Source organism: Zootoca vivipara, chromosome 7, assembly GCF_963506605.1.
Source record: "Zootoca vivipara chromosome 7, rZooViv1.1, whole genome shotgun sequence".
Taxonomy (NCBI): Eukaryota; Metazoa; Chordata; class Lepidosauria; order Squamata; family Lacertidae; genus Zootoca; species Zootoca vivipara.
This window is the reverse complement of record NC_083282.1, coordinates 35,535,958-35,558,565: the sequence shown is the minus strand read 5'-3', so window position 1 is coordinate 35,558,565 and position 22,608 is coordinate 35,535,958. Positions and strand designations below refer to the sequence as shown.

The 22,608-nt window shown below is 41.2% G+C and overlaps 2 protein-coding genes across 5 annotated transcripts in view; one reads left to right on the top strand and one right to left on the bottom strand.

Moving 5' to 3' along the window:
• Positions 1-22,608, bottom strand: part of DOCK7 (dedicator of cytokinesis 7) — a 125,870-nt gene that overhangs the window by 52,656 nt on the left and 50,606 nt on the right. For all 4 annotated transcript variants that reach the window (XM_035123060.2, XM_035123061.2, XM_035123063.2 and 1 more), the window contains exons 15-22: positions 8,266-8,383; positions 6,866-6,936; positions 5,807-5,945; positions 4,797-4,898; positions 4,460-4,546; positions 4,045-4,276; positions 2,898-3,062; positions 1,954-2,123 (exon numbers count right to left, since the gene is read on the bottom strand). In XM_035123060.2, coding sequence (XP_034978951.2) covers positions 1,954-2,123; positions 2,898-3,062; positions 4,045-4,276; positions 4,460-4,546; positions 4,797-4,898; positions 5,807-5,945; positions 6,866-6,936; positions 8,266-8,383 — 1,084 coding nt within the window. The remainder of the gene's footprint in view (positions 1-1,953; positions 2,124-2,897; positions 3,063-4,044; positions 4,277-4,459; positions 4,547-4,796; positions 4,899-5,806; positions 5,946-6,865; positions 6,937-8,265; positions 8,384-22,608) is intronic.
• Positions 10,928-21,744, top strand: ANGPTL3 (angiopoietin like 3). The gene is made up of 7 exons (XM_035123067.2): positions 10,928-11,508; positions 13,841-13,951; positions 14,572-14,683; positions 15,339-15,452; positions 16,002-16,097; positions 19,841-20,113; positions 21,513-21,744. The coding sequence occupies exons 1-7, from the start codon at positions 11,020-11,022 to the stop codon at positions 21,695-21,697; spliced, it is 1,380 nt and encodes a 459-aa protein (XP_034978958.1). The 5' UTR covers positions 10,928-11,019; the 3' UTR covers positions 21,698-21,744.

The following is a 22,608-nucleotide window of genomic DNA, read 5'->3' as shown; positions in this document are numbered from 1 at the left end:
TTAGTCCAATGGGTTATTTCTCTCATTTCCCCATCAAACACGTGCTTACATGCTAAAAAGATGGATGCCTTCAATAAAGGGCATCTTATCAAATTTCCCTAATTTTTTATTGATTTTTTAAAAATATATAATAAAAGCACTCTCATAAATATGTGTATGATGCTGTAACTATAGGCCCAGATCCAAATAAAGCCAGTCAAACTGAAATTAGTGGAACTTATAAATGAGTTGCAGTTAAATTTCAGTGAGATTTAGGAGCAGCTAATTTTGCCTGAATTTGGGTCATTGATTACATCTTAAAGAAACAATTTTTGTGGGTTTTTAAACAAATACAAGACATTTATCCAGCAGTACATCTAATGGTGTTTGTTCTAGCCATTGACTTTAGACATAAACTTACATATTCAATGTTCAAACATATTACTTAACATAACCTCTCCACTGAGACTATTGAGTGGTTGGTATAACAAAGATTTTATCTTAATTACTTCAAAGAAAGTAGCCTCATCAGGCCTCTCTTCACCACCTCAGAGTAATGAAACCTGTCCACATACATTTCTGGGCACACACAAAAATCGATATCTGCACACAGATGCATCCACATTGCTGTTTCAAAAGTTTCCTAGGCTCCTGTAAATTGCTACAGCCATCCTGTTGGCATTTTATACTTGGACCAAAGGTCGCTGAACCAAACATTGGCAGATAAATAATGAATAAACAATCCAGGTCTCAGAGTCAAAATTTATAAACCATGAAGCAATATGAAAGCACTCTTAGGAGTTTAGAAACTCACAGTAAATAAAGTTCAACAACTGGGGCAAGAACAGCCCTGCAATCAAAATTTCTGTAAGAGGCAGTTTGTGGTTGGTTGGTGTTCCACTCACCTTTTAAAAATCCATTGGCCAGTCTGAGTGCCAATCATGTCCTTGTATTGTATTCCTCTTTCCACTCCCCCAGCTCCCACCTCACACTCCCTCACCCCCTGGGTGCAGGGCAGGAACTGGAATAAGCCAATCCATAATTTGGACCCAGTCTATATATATATTTTAAGCAAAACAAGTTTTCAGAAGCATAGCAAAAAGCCCCAAATCAGATTTTGGTCGGGGAAAGAAATCAATGACACTTCCAAAGCAAAATTGAGGGTCTCCGCTGATTTTGATGTGCCCAGAGTTTTACAATATCTCTGCCAGGCTGTCGCATTACTCCTTCCAGCTTATTAAAAAGCAGAATATGTTTCTGTAAGAAAGCTTCTATCCATTTTTATTGCCAAATTACTCAAGGCCAGGCAGCTCACATAAAACTTATCATATCCAAGGTAAATTCCATGTGCACATCACTCCCTCAGGCATTTCACAAAAAGGTCAAGGTGGTTTAATTAGCAAGACCATCAAATGGATACTTAAATATTCTGAGCTCTCCCAGTCAAAGCCTTTAATGTTTAATAAGAACAACATGTGTCGCTTTTTGGGGTGAAATGGTGTTCTTTCTTTTTTAATCATTCAATAATTATTAAATTCCTTGGTCCTTCCATTTTCATCTTGCCCTTTTATACAAACGGGGAGATGACTTAAAAAAATAAAGTGCCTTCGATTGATTTTTCATGTAACTGGGTGTAAAACGCTTTTAAAGTGGCTCATAAAATCATTTGGACCGAAAGGAAAAAGTAAAGGTCAGAACTTCACAATAAAAAGAGTCTGCTCTTTCGTTGCCTTTGTCCTTGTACAGGTAGAGCACCTTGAAAAGTAACCTGCTTATGACTGCAAACACCCTTTGAGCGCTGCCTTCCTGAACAAGCAAGGACATCGCAGCACATTTTAGAGTACAAGCTGCATCCAATTTAGGGCGGATAACACTGCCTGGAGTGGAGTTTGAAAATGTAAGAGATTAACTACCTGAATAGGGTTTAGGAATTAAAAATATTGGGCTATCACTCTCAGCTAAGTGCAATCTTACCTTACTCCCGATGATTGATCGGACTTCATCATCGGGCGAGGTTGGAGTGCCAGAGATATCTGGGTTGCTGTTGCTAAGGCTCCTGGAGCGATTCAAGTTTAGGCTTGCTGGTCTGACAGCAGAACGAGCCATGGTGGCGTAATGGACTGATCCTCCCAAGCCACCCGAACCTAAAACAATGAAGCACAATATAACTCAACAAGGTAGCATGAGGCAGAATACTGTATACCAAACCAACACTAGTTCCACTTCAAGTATCAGCCACTTCCACAGCTTCCTCAATGGCGCTGTTGGCAGATCCCTTGGGTTCAAGTCATCCTTTGTGTTGCCTTCATTTCCCAACGGTCTCTGAAAATGATTGCCTTTGAAGCTTTCAAAGGAGGCACTGGAAGCCCCAGCTGGTCTGGAATTCATGCAGTGCCTTCATCAAGATCAGGCATCCCCAAACTTCGGCCCTCCAGATGTTTTGGACTACAATTCCCATCTTCCCCGGCCACTGGTCCTGTTAGCTAGGGATCATGGGAGTTGTAAGCCAAAACATCTGGAGGGCCGCATTTTGGGGATGCCTGATCAAGATGCCTGCACTTACTCAGTGGTGAGGAAAAGAGCCTGAACAGATGAGCCTTGATTCAACAAGCCACAAGGGAAGGGGGATCTTCTGACACCACCCACTCCAGCTGAAGCTGCTTGTATCCCATAGAAATATGTTCCTTGAGGTTGTGGGACCACTCAGCATGGGTGGACAGGAGATGGGGAGCAATCATGTGGAGGGGGAAACTGGGGTGCATAAGGGACTCTGGTGCATCCAAGCGATGGTTGTGTCAACTAACTCACATGTTCTCTTGCTAAAACTAGGCTCAGCCTCTGACAAACCCCAAGACGACTAACACCTGGAGAAGAAAGCCCCCCAGTCCCAAACTTTACCCCCCAAAAAGAGAACCTACCTGAAGATGGCGAATTGGGAGAGGTGTTTGGCAAGCGAAAAACATAATAAATATATGAGGTGAGGAGGTTGTTTCTGCCATGCTGGTCTTGGTTCCCTTCGAGGTTTTTGTGGAGTCTGTTTACAATAGAGGCCATGGCTTCAAAAGATGCTTGACCCAGATTTACTAAAAATAAATCAATCAAGCAGTTCAGCATTTATCAGTATAGGTAACCTCACAACAGCTTTTTTTTAAAGCTAAGCCCACATTCATTTCTCATGAAAAACATTTCCAGAGTAGCTTAAGTATTATGAAATTTAACCCTTAGTGGGGAGAGCAAGCACTTGAATTATTAAGTCTTTCTAGGATGCTGAATAGTTTATATAGCATACATTATAAGTTCCAACAAGGAACTGGGTAAGAAATGGCTCAGGGAGCATGCCAACCAGAAACAGTGGAATCCAAATTGGTGCACTGTGGTCACAAAAAGCTTTTGGATGCAGCAGAGGTGTCTGCTAATGGAATAGGAAGAAAGATCATTTTTGTCACTTCTTCTTTCCCCTACACTCCCCCCCCCCAATTCCACCTTCCACCCTGTTCTGGAAGATCTCTCAACTACCTGAAGCTGATTTTTTTTAAGGTGCTAGGAGTGGTAAAAGGAAAGAAATCGCCTCTCCTCTTTGTCCATTAATGAACACCCCCACTGATCAAAGGACACCAACTGGAATTCACTAACTGTCGCAGACAAAATGTTTAGCTCTCTTCCATTTCAATCCTCTACCACAGCCAACAAGTATACATATTTGGCCAAATATACTACATTGTTGTCCCTGGGATGACTTCATAGTAATTTCAATTATCCGCATTACAGTACAAAGGAAAAGGCACTGAACGTCAAGCCAACTCTGGCGTACTCTATTGACAGTAACACAGAAACACACACATGGTGAACTCCAAACATCTCCTAATTCCATTCGTCAAGACTTCCAATCAATGATGGCCCCCAAATGTTACAGGTGAACAATGAAAACATCCTTGAACATGCCCATGAAGAACAAAACGTCTACATGTAATTATGGCAGTTTAAAGTGTGGATGAGTTAATGCAACAGGGAGGGTTCGCTCCAAGATCTATCATGTTTTTAAAAACCCAAGCATAAATAAAATACCTATTTGGCCAGCAATGATAGGCGGTCGTACAACCAAGAGGATCAGCTTGTCAAGCAAGAGATGGAGAAATCGCACCACGGGCTCCAGCTGAGAGGAATTTAGTGCCGAAATGCTGCTCTTCAGTTCGTTCTCCAAGTTGTTCTCCATAATTCTCATGTCGCCGATCCGCACAGGGAACATGTGTTCATCCAGGGCATGAACAAGGGCAAAGAACTTGTCAAGGTAAGGGTCCTGCATAGACAAAAGTCCCAACAAAACATACTAAGCCACGATACTTTAAAAGCGAATTATATCTTCTATCTAAACAAAAAACACATTTCTCTGTGTGAGAGAGAGAGATAGGAGAAATTGTATCCATTCATATCTAGATTGGATTCAATCCTTTCTCATGTAGGGACTGCTATTAATACATACCTGTGTATGAATAGATGACACAGCAACTATTTCTACATTAAAAACTCCCTTATGGTTATCTACCCACTTCATTCCAGGCAGGGGCACCTGAGGGTGGGGAGGAAGCAAATAATAAAAGCATTTAGGAGTCTGACTACAATGACAAAGCAGAAATATCAATTATTATTTTTTCTTTTTTTTTCAGAAATATCAATTACAGATAGGTCTAGCAAAAGCAGGCACTCCATTCAATATTAGACATGGAAGATATGAACATCTTTTAAAGCTTGCTGTCTAAGTAAGGGATCAGAAGATTTCAGATCTGCTTAAATTTTCATTAGCACAAGGAACTACTGACCTCTGGAGAGAGCACAGAGTATGCCTGGGGTGGTTTCTCTAGCGAAACAGGGAGAAGGAACTGACCGGTTTTCAACCGTCCATTCTGAAGCATTGGTATCCACTATAATGGGGGAAAGAAGGCAAAATATCTCATTTGTACACAGGGTATGTCCAATTCATCCAATGTAATAATAATAAAACTTATCTGAAGGATAAGAACAACACAAGGATTTGGGTTCAAGAGTGCATGGACTTTGTGATGAGTGGCATATGCTCAAATTCTTACTCCAAAACAGGGTTCTGGGCCACAATCCCAGAGGCCCCCAGGCTCTCCCCAGGCCACGCCCCCTTTCCCCAGGCAGTGCCCCTCACTGGCCCGGCCCTGCATCCTTCTTAAGTGCCTTTGCCTTGCTCATATTAGTCTCTGAATGGTGATAATGCCTGTATGGTGCTCTGAATTTTTCCTGGGCTGGAATGGAGTCTACTGGACAAAGGCAAGAAACACCTGTTGCTCCAGAAACATTTGGCCCTGGCCCCACCTGCCCCACGTATGTGCCCACCGAAGGCTGTCCATGAGATAATGTGGCTCTCGGTTTCAAACAGGTTCCCTACCGCTGCTCTAAAAGCAAGAGGCAGAAGGAAAGATAAGACTAGAAAATGGAAACCATGAAAGGAACGCTTCAAGCTAATGTGGAACACAAGGGTTCGTTTTTACAAGAATATATCTCTCTGTTCACAAGAATATATCTCTCTGTCCAACATCAGCTTGCCTCTGTTCTTGTTTCCAATTCTGAGTACCACAGTGGGTGGTCACTTTCAACCTAGTCACATAACGCTGAGCTCTCAGCGGCATCAAAGAGTCAGAAGTTACTAGAATACAGAAATAACCTGAATCAAACAAAATAAAATAAAAAATCTGTGGCTCTCCTCCTCCGTTCCTGCTCCCAGGTGAAAAATGAAAGGAGTGGGGAGTAAAAGGGAGAGAGAGGATTTGTGGGATAAATAGTTTGTTTCTCTGTGTGTTTTTACCGTGTATCCAACAGGCGTCTCCAGAGGAGTATTTTGTTTTTGTTGGCAACTGACATGATAAAAAGTGAAAAGCAGGTGGTGGTGGTCAGTTAAAGTAGCAGGGAGTTTAATCTTGATTTCTTCGTGAAAATCAGGAGATCTGTTTTGAGATAAAATGTTTTCATCTGTAAGTATAAAGCTTTTGAAGCCTAGAATACAACCATGCTTAGTTGCCTAATTCTGCATTTAAACAGAATCTTCTGATGTGAGAAGCATAAAGAAAAAGAAGAATAATTAATAATTTCCACTTAGTTCCCTAATTCCAGACAACCAAATTCTATAAGACCTTCAGGTGAATTTAGCATTTCTAAGATAAGAGGCAAATTTGCATGATCAAATCTTGGTTTAATGATACAGGAATGCTATTCTTTTAATATTTAATGGCCTGTTTGTTCTCTCTTAGAAAGTTACAGACAAGGAGACAACACACACACTGCATTACATTAAGATAAATGTCCTCATGACTCAAAGAACGTCAGAAGTGCTTTGAACACCTTCAAAGCATATCACAGCAGTCTGGCTAATTCCTTGCCCTGCTCCCCAACAGCATCAGCTACGAGCTCAAGGAAGAGAGCTGGACCTTGTATGTGATGAACACTTTGGAGATAGTGTAAATGTTCAGAAATGCAGTGCAAAATAGATGAACCCAAACTCTTCTGTCAAGACTGGAGCTGAGCCAGTCTCACATTGTGCACATGAGCACCTTTGAAGCCCTCCCCTGCTCCCAGTGGGGAGGGACAGGGTCCTGGGAGCCTCAAATTTTTGCTGGCTGCTCAGGCCTGGCTACCTAAACCAGCCAAAAGTTATTGACCATTTTTCTAAGTGTTTTGCTAGAATACTTGGCATGCCACCAGGATCAAGCTGCATGAGATTTAAAAATCAAAAGAATGACAAATCCCTGAAAAAGTCAAAAAGCACCATGCACATAGCTATTGGTACACTGTTTTAACCACTACTGCCTTGCTTTCAATTTTAACTGCATTATGCACATAGTGTAACGTGACGTCTTTTACATTTTACCTGTTATGATACACAACAGCTGTATATGCTTCTTTTGAAAATTCAGCACAGCTGGATTTTCCAAATATTACCTGCAAAAGGAAATAAAACAAGACGATTTAACATTGCTTCTGAGTTCTGGAAGTTAGGCTAAGAGCCAAGAGCCTATACCAACGTCAGTGAAATGTCGGTCAATTTTGCCAAGGCAAAATGAACACCAGAACCTCTACTGGTAGACTACATTTTATATACGGTAATTATGATGCACGTCAGTTTAAACAATGATTACAAATGGAAAACGGGCAGAAGGTGATTTGGCTGGAATGATGGTTGCCACGATTTCAAGAGAGAGACGATTCCATTTCTCTACTGCATATTAAGCAATGTTGGTTGTACGAGCATCATAGAAAAGCAATGGCAAGAACTACATAAGCACAAGCCCAAATGCACCATGAAGTTTGAAAGGTTAGATCAGGCTTGTGTAGGGGCTCATGCTGATGGCCATCCATAAAAGAGTTTTCTCAGAAATTGCCACTCAGTCGTGAGACTGTCCAGTTGAGGGTCCTTTACAGTGTGTAAAAGACCTTTGAAGACAACTCTTTCCTCACCAGCTGTTAGTGGGTAACATTATCTTGAGGATTTTGAGCTGTGGGTCCTTGGATTTTAATGCTGCTTTTCTCATTTGAAATGCATGGAGCATTTTTTCTCCAATTCTTATCTTTTATTTGTATATTATAATGTGTATAAAACAATCTTAGATGCTGTGGAAGCCACACTGTAGAGAAGACTTCTGAAAAAGTGGGGCATGAATTTATTGATTAAATAAATTGGAAGACACAAAATGTCATAAAATAACATGTCATACATATTTACATTTAATGTAATAATAAATAATAATAATATATTTTATTTATACCCCGCCCTTCCCAGCCAAGTCCGGGCTCAGGGCGGCTAACACCGAATATAAAACAATTAATTAAAATACAGCTTAAAAACAAGATTAAATGCAACATTAAAATTAAAATGCAGCCTCATCAGAAAAAGGAAAAAGGGGGAGGGGATCAAGTTAATTCCAGGCCAAAGGCCAGGCGGAACAACTCTGTCTTACAGGCCCTGCGGAAATAAATCAAATCCCGCAGGGTCCTGGTCTCATGAGACAGAGTATTCCACCAGGCCGGAGCCAATGTTGAAAAGGCCCTGGCTCTGGTTGAGGTTAATCTGACTTCCTTAGGGCCTGGGATCTCTAATATGAACTGTGCTCTATTCCTGTTGGGCCTGCAGAAAGGGGAGGAAGCACCATTTGAGTCCAAAGCAGACTACTCAGCCTAGATCCACAGAACGCCACATGTAGCACACATCCAACAACTGAAAAACAATCAGGGCACCAAAGTCAAAAGCAAACACAAACACACACACCATACCGGCATTGCATTGCTTGGATCCTCTCCAAACATAAATTGGACTTTTACAGTGATGTTCCGAGCAGATCCTTGACGGTTGGCAAAGTTAAGGCTTTGAGGATAGACATACAGAATGTTTCTGTAAAATAAATGAAGATTCCATAATGAATACTGCATCATACAACAATGAAGATATACCAAAGTGTCTTGGGCATCAGTTATAAACTTTGGAGCAATGTAGGAGTGTGTTGTGTGAGGCCAACGATGCACATTACTGCATCTTCCCTGCCTGCTTTCTTACACTTCTGAAACATAAAAAATGCAAAGAAAAATCATGTAAGAGAAGTAGCATGCAAACAGCAAGGGAAAAACGAGAGTCAGAATGCATTATTTCTCAATATATCTTTGCCCATTTTGACATGACGTGTCTAAGTTTTGGCTTTTCACAAACTCCCAAACACAAAACATCACTGGATCACTTGCTACAGATCCATCGCCAATGGTTTGGTATTTACAATATTCCACTGAGCCACAACTTAGCTGACTCATGATGCTGTTCTACCACTACATTCCATTCTCAACGGGTTGCTTCCAAAGGCTCATCTAAACAGACAAAATCTCCCTGTGTCAGAGGAAGGCACCTTCTATTGCCAGTAGCAGACGTACCTTCGAATCAAACCCAATAGACTTTGCATTATTCTTGTGCTACACAGAATGGTGGACTATAGAGCCACATTATCTTTCTGCGTTCCATACACTGCAGCAAGCTGAAGTGAGCAGATAGGGCATTCTTTCTGTTTCAAAGGAAGACCTTCATGCTGAATTAAGCGCCGGAATTTCATCCCCATTGGTCATCTTGCTTAATCAATGTTCTCTTTATTATTTCTGCAGGCGGCTGCTGAAAGATTTCTCCCCCCCCCCTTTTTTTGTGGCTCTCCTAAATTACCTCATTCTGGCATGAATACATTTGCTCCTCAACGTGCTTTTTCAAATAAAAATGGATATGAAAATTTACTTTAAAATGTACTTTTCTCATAAAACTTTCATTAAGTGTTATTAGTTGCTTAAGAGAGGGATTTAAATGTATTTGCGAAGCCAAGCTGTGTGATCCCTATATTAAGAACAGTGTTCTTCTGGGGGCTCATATTGGTACTGGCCATTAAAAAAAAGGACTTGTGCCCTTTGTACTATTCTTTGGTGATATTTCTTCTCAAGTACAGGTGAGGAACCTTTCAATCCAAAGCGAAACTGTTTTGGTTAGAAGGTTAAAAGTTTCTTCTTCTGTTCAAAATGAATCTTTATTTGCTTTAAAAAGCTGAGCAAACAGAATCCTGCCCTAGGGTTGACAGTGTTGCAAGAGGGAAAGAAACAAAGTGTTAAAACCCCACAACTTGCGTCCAATGGGACAAATGCCATCATACTTTCTTGTGAAGTGATCCTCTTTCTCCCTTCCAGGCTATGTGTCTTCCCGTGTCTTTGCAATGACTTATCTCTTTAAAACCCTACAGTCCTCATATAGCATTTTGCCAGTGCATGGTATATTTCGTCAGAGGCATGACCTTATTATAGCATACTCCTACACACAAACTTTTCAGTCATATAAATCCCTTACAACTTTATATCCCCTTTGGGGTTCAATGGTGTATTAAAGGAGGAAATCACTTCTGTTTGAACAACATGGTGGCCCCCTTTCTAATTTCCATCTATTCTCCCTTTTCAGCCTTTACTATGATACACAGGGATGCCAACCACCAAGAAGGAATGATGGGCCAAGCAAGGAGAGATCAGTAGTTCCAGGCTCCCCAGGCAGCCAGGGCAGAACAAGACTATGCACCATTGAAGGAGATCAAGGTGGAGGTTCAGTACCATGCACAGTACTCCTGTAGCTGAGGCCAAAACATACAAGTTGTCTCAGCAAGGTCCTTGAGCAACTGGTCAAGTTTTATAGGAGGGCTAGGTAGTCGTTGACTAGAGGCCTCACCACTTAAGTACTGCCTCCAGCCTGGGCCATCTCTAGGCCCGGGCTGGGTGGCGCAAGGGCGCCTGGCCACCAGGGGCGCCGAACGGCTGGTGTCTGGGAGCAGCTGTTGCCGGCGCCCTCCCACCCCCATGGCGGCAGTAGCACACGGCCATTGAGCTTCCTCAATGAAGCAGAATCAGAGACTCCTGCCTAGAGTGGCACCACGCGCCTGCTGCCACTCTAGGCAGGAGTCTCGCTGATTCTGCTTCATGGAGGAAGCTCAATGGCCGCGCGCCACCGCCACGTCCAGGAGCGACCGCTGGAGGGAGGCACCAAGGAGGGGCTGGTCCAGGGAGGGAGGCCGAGCAGCCCCTTCTGCGGGAGGTGGGCTCTGAGCCCAGGCCAGCCCCCTGCAAGGTGGTGCGCGCCGTCCAGGCTCCGCCACCCTCCATCTCCGCCCCTTAGTCGTGCGCTACTGCCTCTGGGGGCGGGCGGCGGAGCATTCTTGAACCACGGCGCTGGATACCCTTAAGACGTTACTGCCTCCAGCTGATCTCTCCTCACAGCTGATCAGAAAAAAAGTCTGACATAAATGGCTAGTCAGGTGGGTTTGTCTGTTTTGATGTCCAAAAAGCCTAACGACGACACAGGTTACACTCATTTAAGTTTAATGATCAACTACCTCAACTTGACTTTTCAGGTCTGAGCAGCACATATTTATAGGCAAACTGAGTTGCAAGAACTATCACATAGAAAGGCTAACAGCAGCTTGGGAAAGCTTTTCTTTCCCAAAGGCTATCATAAGCAGAAAGAAAATGAAAATAATACTAGTATTACTCTTTGTAATTTCTCTAGTTGCTGCAACTAGAATAGATGGAGATGAGTTTCCCTTTGTACCAGAATCTCCTGAGCCAAGGTTTGCTATGTTACATGATGTGCAATTACTAGCCACCGGGCTGCTCCAGCTTGGGCGTGGCCTTAAAGACTTTGCCATCAAGACCAAAGGCCAAATGGATGACATCTTTCAGAAACTTCACCTTTTTGACCAATCTTTTAATGAGATCTCAAAACAAGCCAATGAGATAAAAGAAGACGAGGAACAGCTAAAAAACACTACTTCTATGTTGCAAGTCAATAACGAAGAGATAAGGAACATCTCTGTGGAGCTGAATTCCAAGATAGAAATACTTTCACGGGAGAAGATTCAACTTCAGGATAAAGTAGGGAAGCTGGAAGAAAAAATAACCAAATTGTTTCAGACCCAGATTGAAAATCCGGAGCCTGAAGAAATTGCATCACTTAAAGTAAGTAGCAGGTATGGAATAGATTTAATATTGCCAAAGTCACCTGAAATGGGCTACTGATAGAATCCAAAGCTCCAAAGTCAATGATGACCTTGTTGCACTAATATCAGTGATGAAAGACACTTTATCTAGCGGCTGTTTCATACAGTTTTGCTTAGTTTTGCAGTGATAAGTAAAATTAAGATGCTAAAATGTTTTTAAAAAATTAGATGCTAAATTAGATCTCTCTTTGGGGAAGGCATAGCCAAAAATTCCTTTGCAAATCAGGTCAATTTGTGTTCAAGTACAAGGGTACTGGAAAGTACAGTACAGTATAGGAAAATGTTCTGATGCCTTAGAGCAGGCATAGGCAACCTTGGCTCTCCAGATATTTTGGAACTACAACTCCCATGATCCCTAGCTAACAGGGCCAGTAGTCAAGGATCATGGGAGTTGTAGTTCCAAAACATCTGGAGAGCCAAGGTTGCCTATGCCTGCCTTATAGCAGTACTCTCCAGATGTTGCTAGACTAACTCCCATCACCTTGACTCCTGGCTATGCTTGCTGGGGCTGATGGCAGTTAGGAGACCAACAATATCTGCAGGCAATGTTGTTGGATACCCCTGCTATGATGATGATAATTTTATTATTTATACCCCGCCCATCTGGCTGGGTTTTCCAGTGCAAACATTTTCCAGTGCAAACTACCCTTGTTTTTGCACAGGAATGTTTTCCACTTCAAACATTTCCAGGAAAGCCACATCACTGCATTTTGAGGAATGAAATGAATGTACAGAAAGTAACAACTGGTTCTTTACTGTAAATTTGTTTCTAAATGTTTGTTATGCAATTATATAAAATGTATCCTGTGGTACAAGGATACTTCATGACTTTATCTTTTTTAATTAGTTTTTTTAAGGAGGATAGTTTTGGATCAACAGCAAACTGCATGGAATATCTAGAGAACTAAACAATGGCTCACATATACTCTGTGCTTTACCAAAAAGCAACCACGATGAGATGAATTATTTTAACAAAGGCCAGGGATGGCCAGTGTTCTAAACATGTAAGCCACATGCTTTTGCACCTAGAATTTTTTTTCTGGACAGTCCATAAGGGAGGATAATCAGAATACACTTGGTGGCTGGAACCGCTTCCCTTTCATAACATAAGACCATGACACAGGAAAGGCTCATTTATTTTTAAATATTTGTAGCAAAATGAATGCGTTTATAGGGGGTGGGGTAGGATGCAAAAACAGATAATAAAAGCAAGTCCCAGTCACCAGACAGTAGCTTTGCTTCAATTCCAAGAAACCAGCTCTTAATCCATCATTTTTTTAGGGCAGAGTACAGGATCCATAGATTATGAAGCAAACCAGGATTGTTGCATGATTTGACTATACAAAACCATCCCTCCAAATAAAATTGAGGATATACCCTCTACTTCTGTTTAGCATGGTAAGACAACAGCCTTTGGTGAAATTGGCTTGCACTGAGAGGTGCCCTTCTCCCAGCGGAAAGCCTCCGGCAAGGACCTTAAATCCAAAGAAGCTCTTCTATCGGCAATATTTTACACAAACTCTCTTTTTGTAGCCTACTAGAGCACATATGGTGACGCGGGTGGTGCTGTGGTCTAAACCAGAGCCTAGGGCTTGCCGATCGGAAGGTTGGCAGTTCAAATCCCCGCGATGGAGTGAGCTCCCATTGCTCAATCCCAGCTCCTGCAGTTCGAAAGCACGCCAAAAAATGCAAGTAGATAAAAAGGGACCGCTCCGGCGGAAAGGTAAACGGCGTTTCCGTGCGCTGCTCTGGTTCGCCAGAAACGGCTTAGTCATGCTAGCCACATGACCTGGAAGCTGCCTGCGGACAAATGCCGGCTCCCTCGGCCTATAGAGTGAGATGAGCACACAACCCCAGAGTCATCTGCGACTGGACCTAACCATTAGGGGTACCTTTACCTTTAGAGCACATGTGCTACAAATCCAAATCAGGGATGGAAAACCTGTGACCCTTCAGATGCTGGTGAACCTACTCACCAACTGCTTTGAGGGTTTTTTCCACAATAAAGCCGTATATACGTTTTATGAAATACACTCCAATATCCTTCAGCCACAGCCAGCATGGCTGATGCAAGTTATAGTTCACCAAAGTCTGGAAGGCCACAAATTCCCTACCCTTGGCCTAGATCCTCTGTACTCTGCATATTTCTCATGCTGTAAAACACTGACTCCACACTGCAGGAATATATCAGCCAGAGCTTGCTCAAGAGTCCATGGACTTGCACTATTAAATTTTCTCCTTCTGCTTCATGGTCCTTTGAAACCAAGCCATTGTTTATGCTCTCCCTGCAGAACTTCGTTGAGCAGCAGGACAACCACCTCAGATCCCTTCTCAAAATAGTTCAAGCGCAGCATGTTCAAATTGGCAAACAACAAGAACAAATAGAAGACCTGGAAGAGAAGGTAACATTGCTGCTTTACCAATGACCTCCTCCAATTCAGGGCAGTTTTTTCAGTGATGTTAGGTGATTTTTGAGACAGCTGGGAACTGAGAAAGAGGTAAAGGGTGCAGAAATTGGGAGAAATAAAGAACTAATGGAAAAAGTACAAACTCCTGAACAAATAGCAAAGTGGACAGGGAATAACTAATCTTATACGATGATTTAATAATTTAAATATATTTCCATCATGCTCTAAGATAATTTGTGGACACTATGTGTCTTCGCTGTGTATTCCCAATGTAGCTCCAGGATTGGAATGGAAAAATAACATTTCCTTGTTGTATTTCAACTTGAAAAATTCTGAAAACACTTCCTTCAGCTAACAATCTTCCTGTCATGGAGAATACTCTTGTGGTAAAAGAAATTGGGCATGCCCCACACATGACTGTAGAAAGGTATTGGGGAGGGGGAATGCTTTATTCTCAGGAATTCTCTGGTAAAGATAAGAGGTCTCTACCATCAGTAAACCACTTTCCCCCATTTTGTTCTCTCAATATACCTAGGCTCCAAAGTATCAGTAGATGAATGACGAACTTTACTAACAAAAAACAGAATAATAATAATAATTCTCTGTCTCCCCAGCTAAGCAGCCCTGGTTTTCAAGACAGCAAACAGACTTTATTCCCCTTGAGAGAAGAAAATGAAACAAGGCAAACTAAACTTAATACAACAACTAAAGTTCAAGATTACAAAGGTAACTGCCCCTGTAGAAGAAGAAAAAACAAGTAATCCTTGTGTACACTGTCATCTGTGAATACTGTTCTAGTATACATTTTACTATGGGTATACATCTTTGAACGCCACACTGTTAAATTCTCTTTATTACTGTTGTTGGAAAAACAAGTGTGGCCTTGTTGCAGTGTATCCTCCCTCCGAAAAAGGAAAGCTCCTTTTCAGGCTTCTAGTCATCCATTCCCTACAAGTAGGACATTCTACTCTTTCTCTTCCCCACTCTCTGCTCTCAATTATTTTTTTAAACTGTCACTGTTCATTCTGTTGTTATCGAACATGCTCATTTGGCTGCTTTGATGGAGTTTGTCCATTTAGGGTTGTTTTATTTTTAAAAGCTTATTTCTGCAAGCCACAACTTTTCCCCAAGTATGCCAATACTTCCTTCTTGTTTCTCAGCGGCCATTTCGGCTACCATTTTGTCAGCGCTCACCAACTGGATGGGATAATGTGACATATTAAAAGTAACAACAATCAAAGGAATGATTCATAGCATTCTTTCATACAATATCATCACCCAAGTCCCTGCCACAATACTGAGTGCATTTCAGTGTGCCTTAAACTCACCCCGCACAAATTTAGTCATGCATTTGTAACTTTTAAAATCTTGTTGTTCTTAGGCAATGCTACTGATTGCATGTGGATATACAGCAGAGGTGAAAGATCTAGTGGCATTTATTCTATTAAGCCCAGAGGATCTGAGGCTTTTAATGTCTACTGTGAAATCAAAGCAGGTAAGTCCAGCTACACCAGGGACCATCTAATTCTCTTGCTAAAAATCATTATGGACTTCATTTTCTGCCCTGAATGATGTTAAGTGTTCCATTAGTGAAACATAGGAAGTTACCTTATACTGAGTCAGACTATTTGCCTATCTAGCTCATTATCAGTTTAACTACAGCTGGTCAATAGTTAACTAGGATTACCAAAAATAAAATAAAATGGTGCAGTCAGTAGGATCAATGACATGTTCCAATTGGGTCAGATGAGGATGCCATGACTGAATAATCATCACAACTAAACCTCTTCCAGCAGTGGACAGATGGCATGCATAACTTTCATACCCATACATGAAAATTCACATGCAGGAGTAAATTCAATGAATACTTTACAAATATTGTGTGTGTGCGCGCACACACCCCTGCTTTTTTTCTATATTTTACTGCATAAAAAGCTTTCATGGAGGGGCACAATATGAACTGGGCCTATGTTTGCTGCAGTCCAAAACTAAGGGAGGGGGGCAATAAAGCAGGTAATATTTATTTATCTTTTTTCATACACAGAAAGTGCATGGACAGTTATTCAAAACAGATCAGATGGATCACTAGATTTCAACCAAACCTGGGAGAACTATATGAATGGATTCGGCAACCTTGATGGTAAATAAATCCTCTTACATTTTCCTAAATAATTGAAGTATCTTTATGTGCTAAAATAGTAGCTGACTGTGGTTTATGCAAACATCAACACATTAAAGTAAGTGGAAAAGATACCTTTAGGAGAATAAGGGATGGTTCACATTTGCTATTTTGGGGCATGTTTTAAACAGGTTAGCTTTCTTCACCCCCATTGTTTTGGTCTGAATTGGTGCACGGCGAACAGCTTGAGATTTAAACTACCCTTGGATTGGGTATTAATGTGACTTTAACCCACAGAGCATCAAAGGCAGGATGCCCCTCTAAAGACCAGTTTGCTAAAAGCACATGCAGGATGGGTTAACAGAAAAGAAGTTAATCGGAATGCATAACCTGCCAAAACTGGGTTTTATGGATAGATCCTAATATATCTGCCACTCAGATGTTTAAAAACATACACAATGTAGATTAAGAATACCAGTAATATACCCTGCACTTCAGATACATATCCACCTTCATGTTTACATGTACAGAACATTTTTGCTTAGGGCTTAACACCATAGACTGAGTCTATCAGGCATATGACTGATGCAGATGACCTGTACAACACAAAACTGAGATGTACAGTTCATGTGGATGAATCCAATAATTTAGTTGATTTATGCACTGCTTGACAATCCCAATCACTACCGTCTTCTATCCTGCCCTCACCCCACTATAACCATATAACACAAGCAGAGGCTTGCATGGCAACAGCTGCAGTTCCATGCAATGCAATGCAATGCAATGCAATGCAATGCAATGCAATGCAATGCAATGCAATGCAATGCAATGCAATGCAATGCAATGCAATGCAAGACGGGCAGGGCGCATCCTGCCCATTTCACAGAATCACCCTCTTCAGTTTTCACAATTTTCTGCACCCTTTTCCAGGCACAAGACTCCCCTCAGTGTTCTTAGTGTGAAGCTTTTCCCTGGCACTGGCAAAGCAGCACTTACAGCTGCTGTGCCATTAGCAAGGGGTAGTGCCTGCTTCCCACTTTTGTTACTTCAAAAACTTTACAAGTTGAGTGAGGAAGTATGTAAGGAGGCACTTTCTAGGTGTCTAAAATACTGCACTAAAGTACTAAAGATCTGTAAACATAGCGATGCAGACAAAAAGATATTTCTATTATCTCAATGTTTTTTGCAGAAAATATTGGACCAAATGAGGCCAGAAAATACTCAAGAACCTTTACAGCATATTAGAATTAAACTCCATAATATACAGTAGCAAAGTTGCCACGTAGTGACTGATACAACAGGCAGTTTTCATGCATATCACACAATGAATAGCACTGGGTCAACATAAAGCTCAATGGGCTTCCGTTGAAACAAAATCCTGGTTTCTAAACTTAACCAGCCAATCATCCCATCAGAGGACCAGACACAAAGAAACCACCCTTATTTGCACTAGTTAATCATCCACTTGGGACACAAGGTGCAGGCTAACAGACACATCATCCAGCACACTTTGCTAAAGGTATGTTCCAAGCTGCTTCTACAGAGATGCTAAAGGGGGGCAAGAATTGAAGTGGCAACCCTGTTTGGCCACCAGGACAGGGAGCAACATATATTTGCAATTATCCTGAAATCACTTAGTGAAGTCCTGAAATATTATAGTCCATAAGTAGTTTAAGTGGCTTCATTGTCATTACTTGCAAAACAGTAATTTCAAGATTGCAAAGTAAATTTTATAACCTGGTGCGCTAGTGGAAGCCAGTGAAAGAACTCATGGCGCAATGGGCCTCCTCCTCCTCAATCTGCTCTGGGGGGGTCAGGAGAAGTCCCAGAATAGTGTGCAAGCAGAGGGGAGGGGAGATCATTCTGCCTGGAATGCAGAAAAGTTTGCGCTAACAGAACAGTTGTAATAGCATGATCTTCAGTTCCACCCCTAGCATCTAGGGATGTCTCAAAACATCTATTCTTCTATTAGTTGAATAATACTGAGTCAAATCACTGGCCCATCCAGCAATGGCTCTCCCAAGATCTCAGGCAAAGAGCCATTTCCTACTATTGCCATCCAAGATCCTTGTTACTAAAAACTGCTGGGGACTGAACTCAGGATGTTAGACATGCTAAGGAAATGCTGTTATCAGTAAATTATGGGATTTTCCAGCTGTTATTTGATATGTAGAGCAGACATGTCTAACATCAAAGACTCTCTTCTTAAACCAGAGTGCTACTGGATTCCAACCAAATGTTACTGGATTCCAACTCCATCAGTCCCAGACATCATCCAGCAACATCTGGATTCATTACATAGAAAATATTTCCATTAAATGTGGCCCACCATGAGTTTGATTGTTTTGCAGTTCACTTGAACTCATGGACAGTTTGTTCCAAAGAGAAGTAGGGGAAATCCAAATAAATTTAGCATGCGCGACACTGCAAAAATGTCTGAACGATCACAAAGTCTTCTTAAGGAAAAACTGCACATGTAGGTTAGCTCAAAAAGCCGTTAGAATGCCGCCACCCCCGTTTCCTCCCAGCTGGGATCTGTGTTATATAATTTGCACTGAAGACACAAACAAGCTCTGTGCAATTTCATTTCCTCCTAATAGCTACACATTGTTTTGGCATTCCCATAGCTTGTTACAGGTATTTTCAGTCCTTCTTATATTAATTGGAAATTATGGTAGCTTCACTGATGACATGAGATTAGATTGTCTATGATGTATGAAAGTCCCCACAACAATTCTGCTCTCAATATGAATTTTTGCCTTTTTTGTTTTTACAATAATGGTGTCTTAATTAAAAAATACTGAAGCTCCTTCACTGTCCCCTACATAAAACTCAAGAACCTGGTTCACATGACATAGGAAGCCAAGCTGTGGTTCAAGAGCCAATCTTCCTTTAAAAAAAAAAAGAGTTCATAAAGGTGAAGTTTTCAATACTTTTGAAATAAGAGCTTTAAGAATAGCTGAATTGGGAAGAAAGTTGATAATACTTTCCCACAGCAGCAAAATCAAAGTTGAAACTGAGATTTCATCATTACACTATATAAAGTTTGCCTGGTTGTGAAATCTGAAACATAAATGCAAAATCACATGTTTGTTTTAAAAGGGTACGTTTTATCTTTTCCGCTATTTCTTGTTCAAATGTCCTCTCTCATTTGTCTTTGCCAACTTGGAATGTATCCATTGGCCCAGGATACCAACAACTTAAGTGCCTTAATGTAGTTATTCTGGAAAAAAGATAGAAGAAAATACAACTTTTTTTTTTAGTAGAATCCAATGTACACTTACTTCTAAGAAAACATGCTTAGTTTTGCACTCCATGTAATTCACTTAGAATGTTCAATTTAAATGTGCTGTGGTAAATGACACTACCTAAATGCCTATTAAGAGTGCATTCCTTTCTCATGGCTGACACTCCACTTCCATTGCAATTAAATTTTATAGATGCCACTCGCTTCACTTATCAGAGAGATTCATTCACATACTTTTGTTAAGTATGCCTTGCATTATCCCTGGAAGACTATGGCAAGCTGCAAAGTTCCATTCCATTCATATTTAGTTTTAGTTTCCTGTTTTAATTGATCATTAGTGCATAATCTAAAAGTTGTAAACAAAAAAGAGAGATCTTCAAGAGAGATTATCTGAAAAGTTCAAGGGTTCCCAAGACTCAGGTTGTCTGCTTAATTAACCGAATTAGTAACTCTAACTTGCTTATGTCTTGCCATCAGCCTACCCTAATAGTTCGGTCTGTGCAACTTGTATTTTCAGGAGAATTTTGGCTGGGCCTACAAAAGATCTATTCCATTGTAAACCAAGGTGACCACATCCTGCGTATTGAGCTGGAAGACTCAAGAGCTAACAAACGTTATATTGAATATACATTCACAATGGGAGGTTCAGAAACAGACTACACTGCTCTTCTCTCCAGGATTACTGGGAATATCCCTAATGTTTTGCCTGAACAGAAAGAAGTGAAGTTCTCTACAAAAGATCACAACAGCAATACTGAAAGAAAAGTCAAATGTCCAGAAAACAATTCAGGTAGTCTTTTTCTGTGGAAGATATAGCTGCAACTTTGTTTACAAAACTTATATATTCCCTGTTCTGAAAAATGAAGCATTAGGAACCAGAAGCAAATTCTGAAGAACAGCTGGGTATATTGGGTGAGGGACTGCACATCTGAGTGATCCATCATGTTTAGAAACAAACTTATCTGCACTCAGAAAGCTAGCATGTCATAGACACTATAACTTTTTTGCTCCAATATGGTATTTTATAAATGTATATTTGATATGGAGGAGTATCCAGCTATGTAATTTTCCACATGCATTCTGTACTATCTTGGAAGGCTACATCTCATCAATCTCTGAACATGTGACTCACGCTCTAGAGCAGGGATGGATAACCTATGGCCCTCCAGATGTTGGTGTACCTCCTCTCTATTGGCCATGCTGGCTGGGTGTTGGGAGACCAACAACATCTGCAGTGACACAGGTTCCCCAATCCCTGCTCTAGAATTTCTCTCCCATTTATTTTTAGTCCCCAACTGAACATTAGACAGAACTTTAGGAAACAGAAATAGAACTAAAAATGAAGTGACCTGGCAAAGATCTAAAAAGAGAGAGCGTATCACACAGGAATAACAGATTGGTGACATGATTTCCTGTAGAGCACCTCCAAGTAAATTCGTAAGAAGTGCTAGGATTCTATACACTGTCTCCTCAAACCGGGCAAAAACGTTATTCTAAAATTCCCTTTTCTGCCCCTTCCAATGTGGAAAATTCAATTTTGCAGCATGAATCAGTAAGTTATTTTAATTCATTTGCAGTTCAATCCTATTTATTTTACTTCCTCTAATAAATGTAGATAACTATGAAACCGTATAAAGTTCACTTCTGAGCATCAGTTTTACAGAGAATATAAGTGTTTGAGATAGATAGGAGAGCTGTGGGTTTTAAAAATCTGACTCTGGGTAATTAAGTTAAAATAGGATGAGTTCTTTTTTTAAAAAAGAGAGGTGCAGTGAGTGGGGGTAGGGGCCATTGTATGCAGAGATACCAGGTTCAATCCCTGGCATTTCTAGGTAGAGCTGAGAATATCTCCTATTGAAACTCTGGAGAGGCAATGCCAATGTAGACAACTCAGCATAGGGCAGCTTCCTATGTTCTTAGAGAGAGGGGTGGTGGACATGAGGATTTGTGACGATGTTATGACAAGCTTCATAGATGTACAGTCCCCCTGATAAGCTACTGTTGATGCTACCAAGGATTTTGAGAAGTGACATCAAACACGGCGTGAGAAGAAATGTGAGAAATCCTCCTCCACACATGGAAGCCCTTCTGGTGCCTAAAGGGGGTCTATGAACCATGCCCTTAGTCCATATGATTGTACTACAGTGTTGTCGCTATCAATTAAATGGTGCTTATAATTTCATCTTCAGGTGGTTGGTGGCATACTGCATGTGAAGAAACAAACTTGAATGGAAAATATATCAAGTCAAGTTCAAGAGGAAAACTGGAAAGGAAAAAGAGAGTGCTCTATTGGAAGCCTCAGAAAGGACGACCCTATTTTATCAAATCAACCAAACTGATGATACATTCTACAGATTTTGAAAATTTTGACTGAGCATCACCATTTAGAGTCTATCTAATAAAGAACATACCTCTGTCAGAGCCAAGTGAAGGCACTTTTCAGTACTCAGGCGAAAGAATTCCATTGTACCTTAATGATATATTTTGTTTCTGTGGCCACCATATACAAAAACACAGTATGGTCAAAAGATGGGCAGAGTAATGGAAACAGACAAATGCAGGCAGTTTTTTAGGATTGTTGCTGTCTCTAGAAACCCACTGTTAGCAAGCTTTCCTTAGCTTTCTTAAGGATAGCTATATCTGAAGACCTTTACCATACCAATGAGAAGGAAGAAGGGAAGGAAAAAGCTTGCCCCAGCTTGGGCTTGAGCTTCCCTACCTTCCCTCCTTTCTCTCAGCAGCAGAACTTGTACTACTACAGGGGAGACAGAAGAAGCAAACATTGCAGGGAAGAAGTGTGGCAAGGAGAAATCTTGGGGCAGAAAGGAAATATTATGCACAGGACAGCAGCTCACCAGCCCACCTGGTTTTCCTAGCCTGGCCCAGCCTGTATCACCATAGAAGAGAATTCAGCCACTTCATTTTGATGGCAGAAAATAAGCTATTGCTTTCAGGATACATTTAGGGGGGCATAACTTACTACCGTGGATCTCAATGTCACCATAGGCATGGGGGAAGGCTTTGCCCTTTAGAGGAAAATGTCACTGTTCTCTGTTCAGATCAACAGCTTTCATGGATCTCTATGGAGTAAAATAAACAGGGTGCAATGCAGTTCACAGCTTAGGGGGAGCAAGTCCTGTCTCTTTGAATGAAGGCTGAAGTCGTTTGTATGAGGGAGAACATACATGCTTTTTATTACACAACACCTGTGACCTACTATAGCTGGTACACACCTCTACCTATACAAGAGATTCCACTGAACTGGATGGCACAAAATAAATCGGC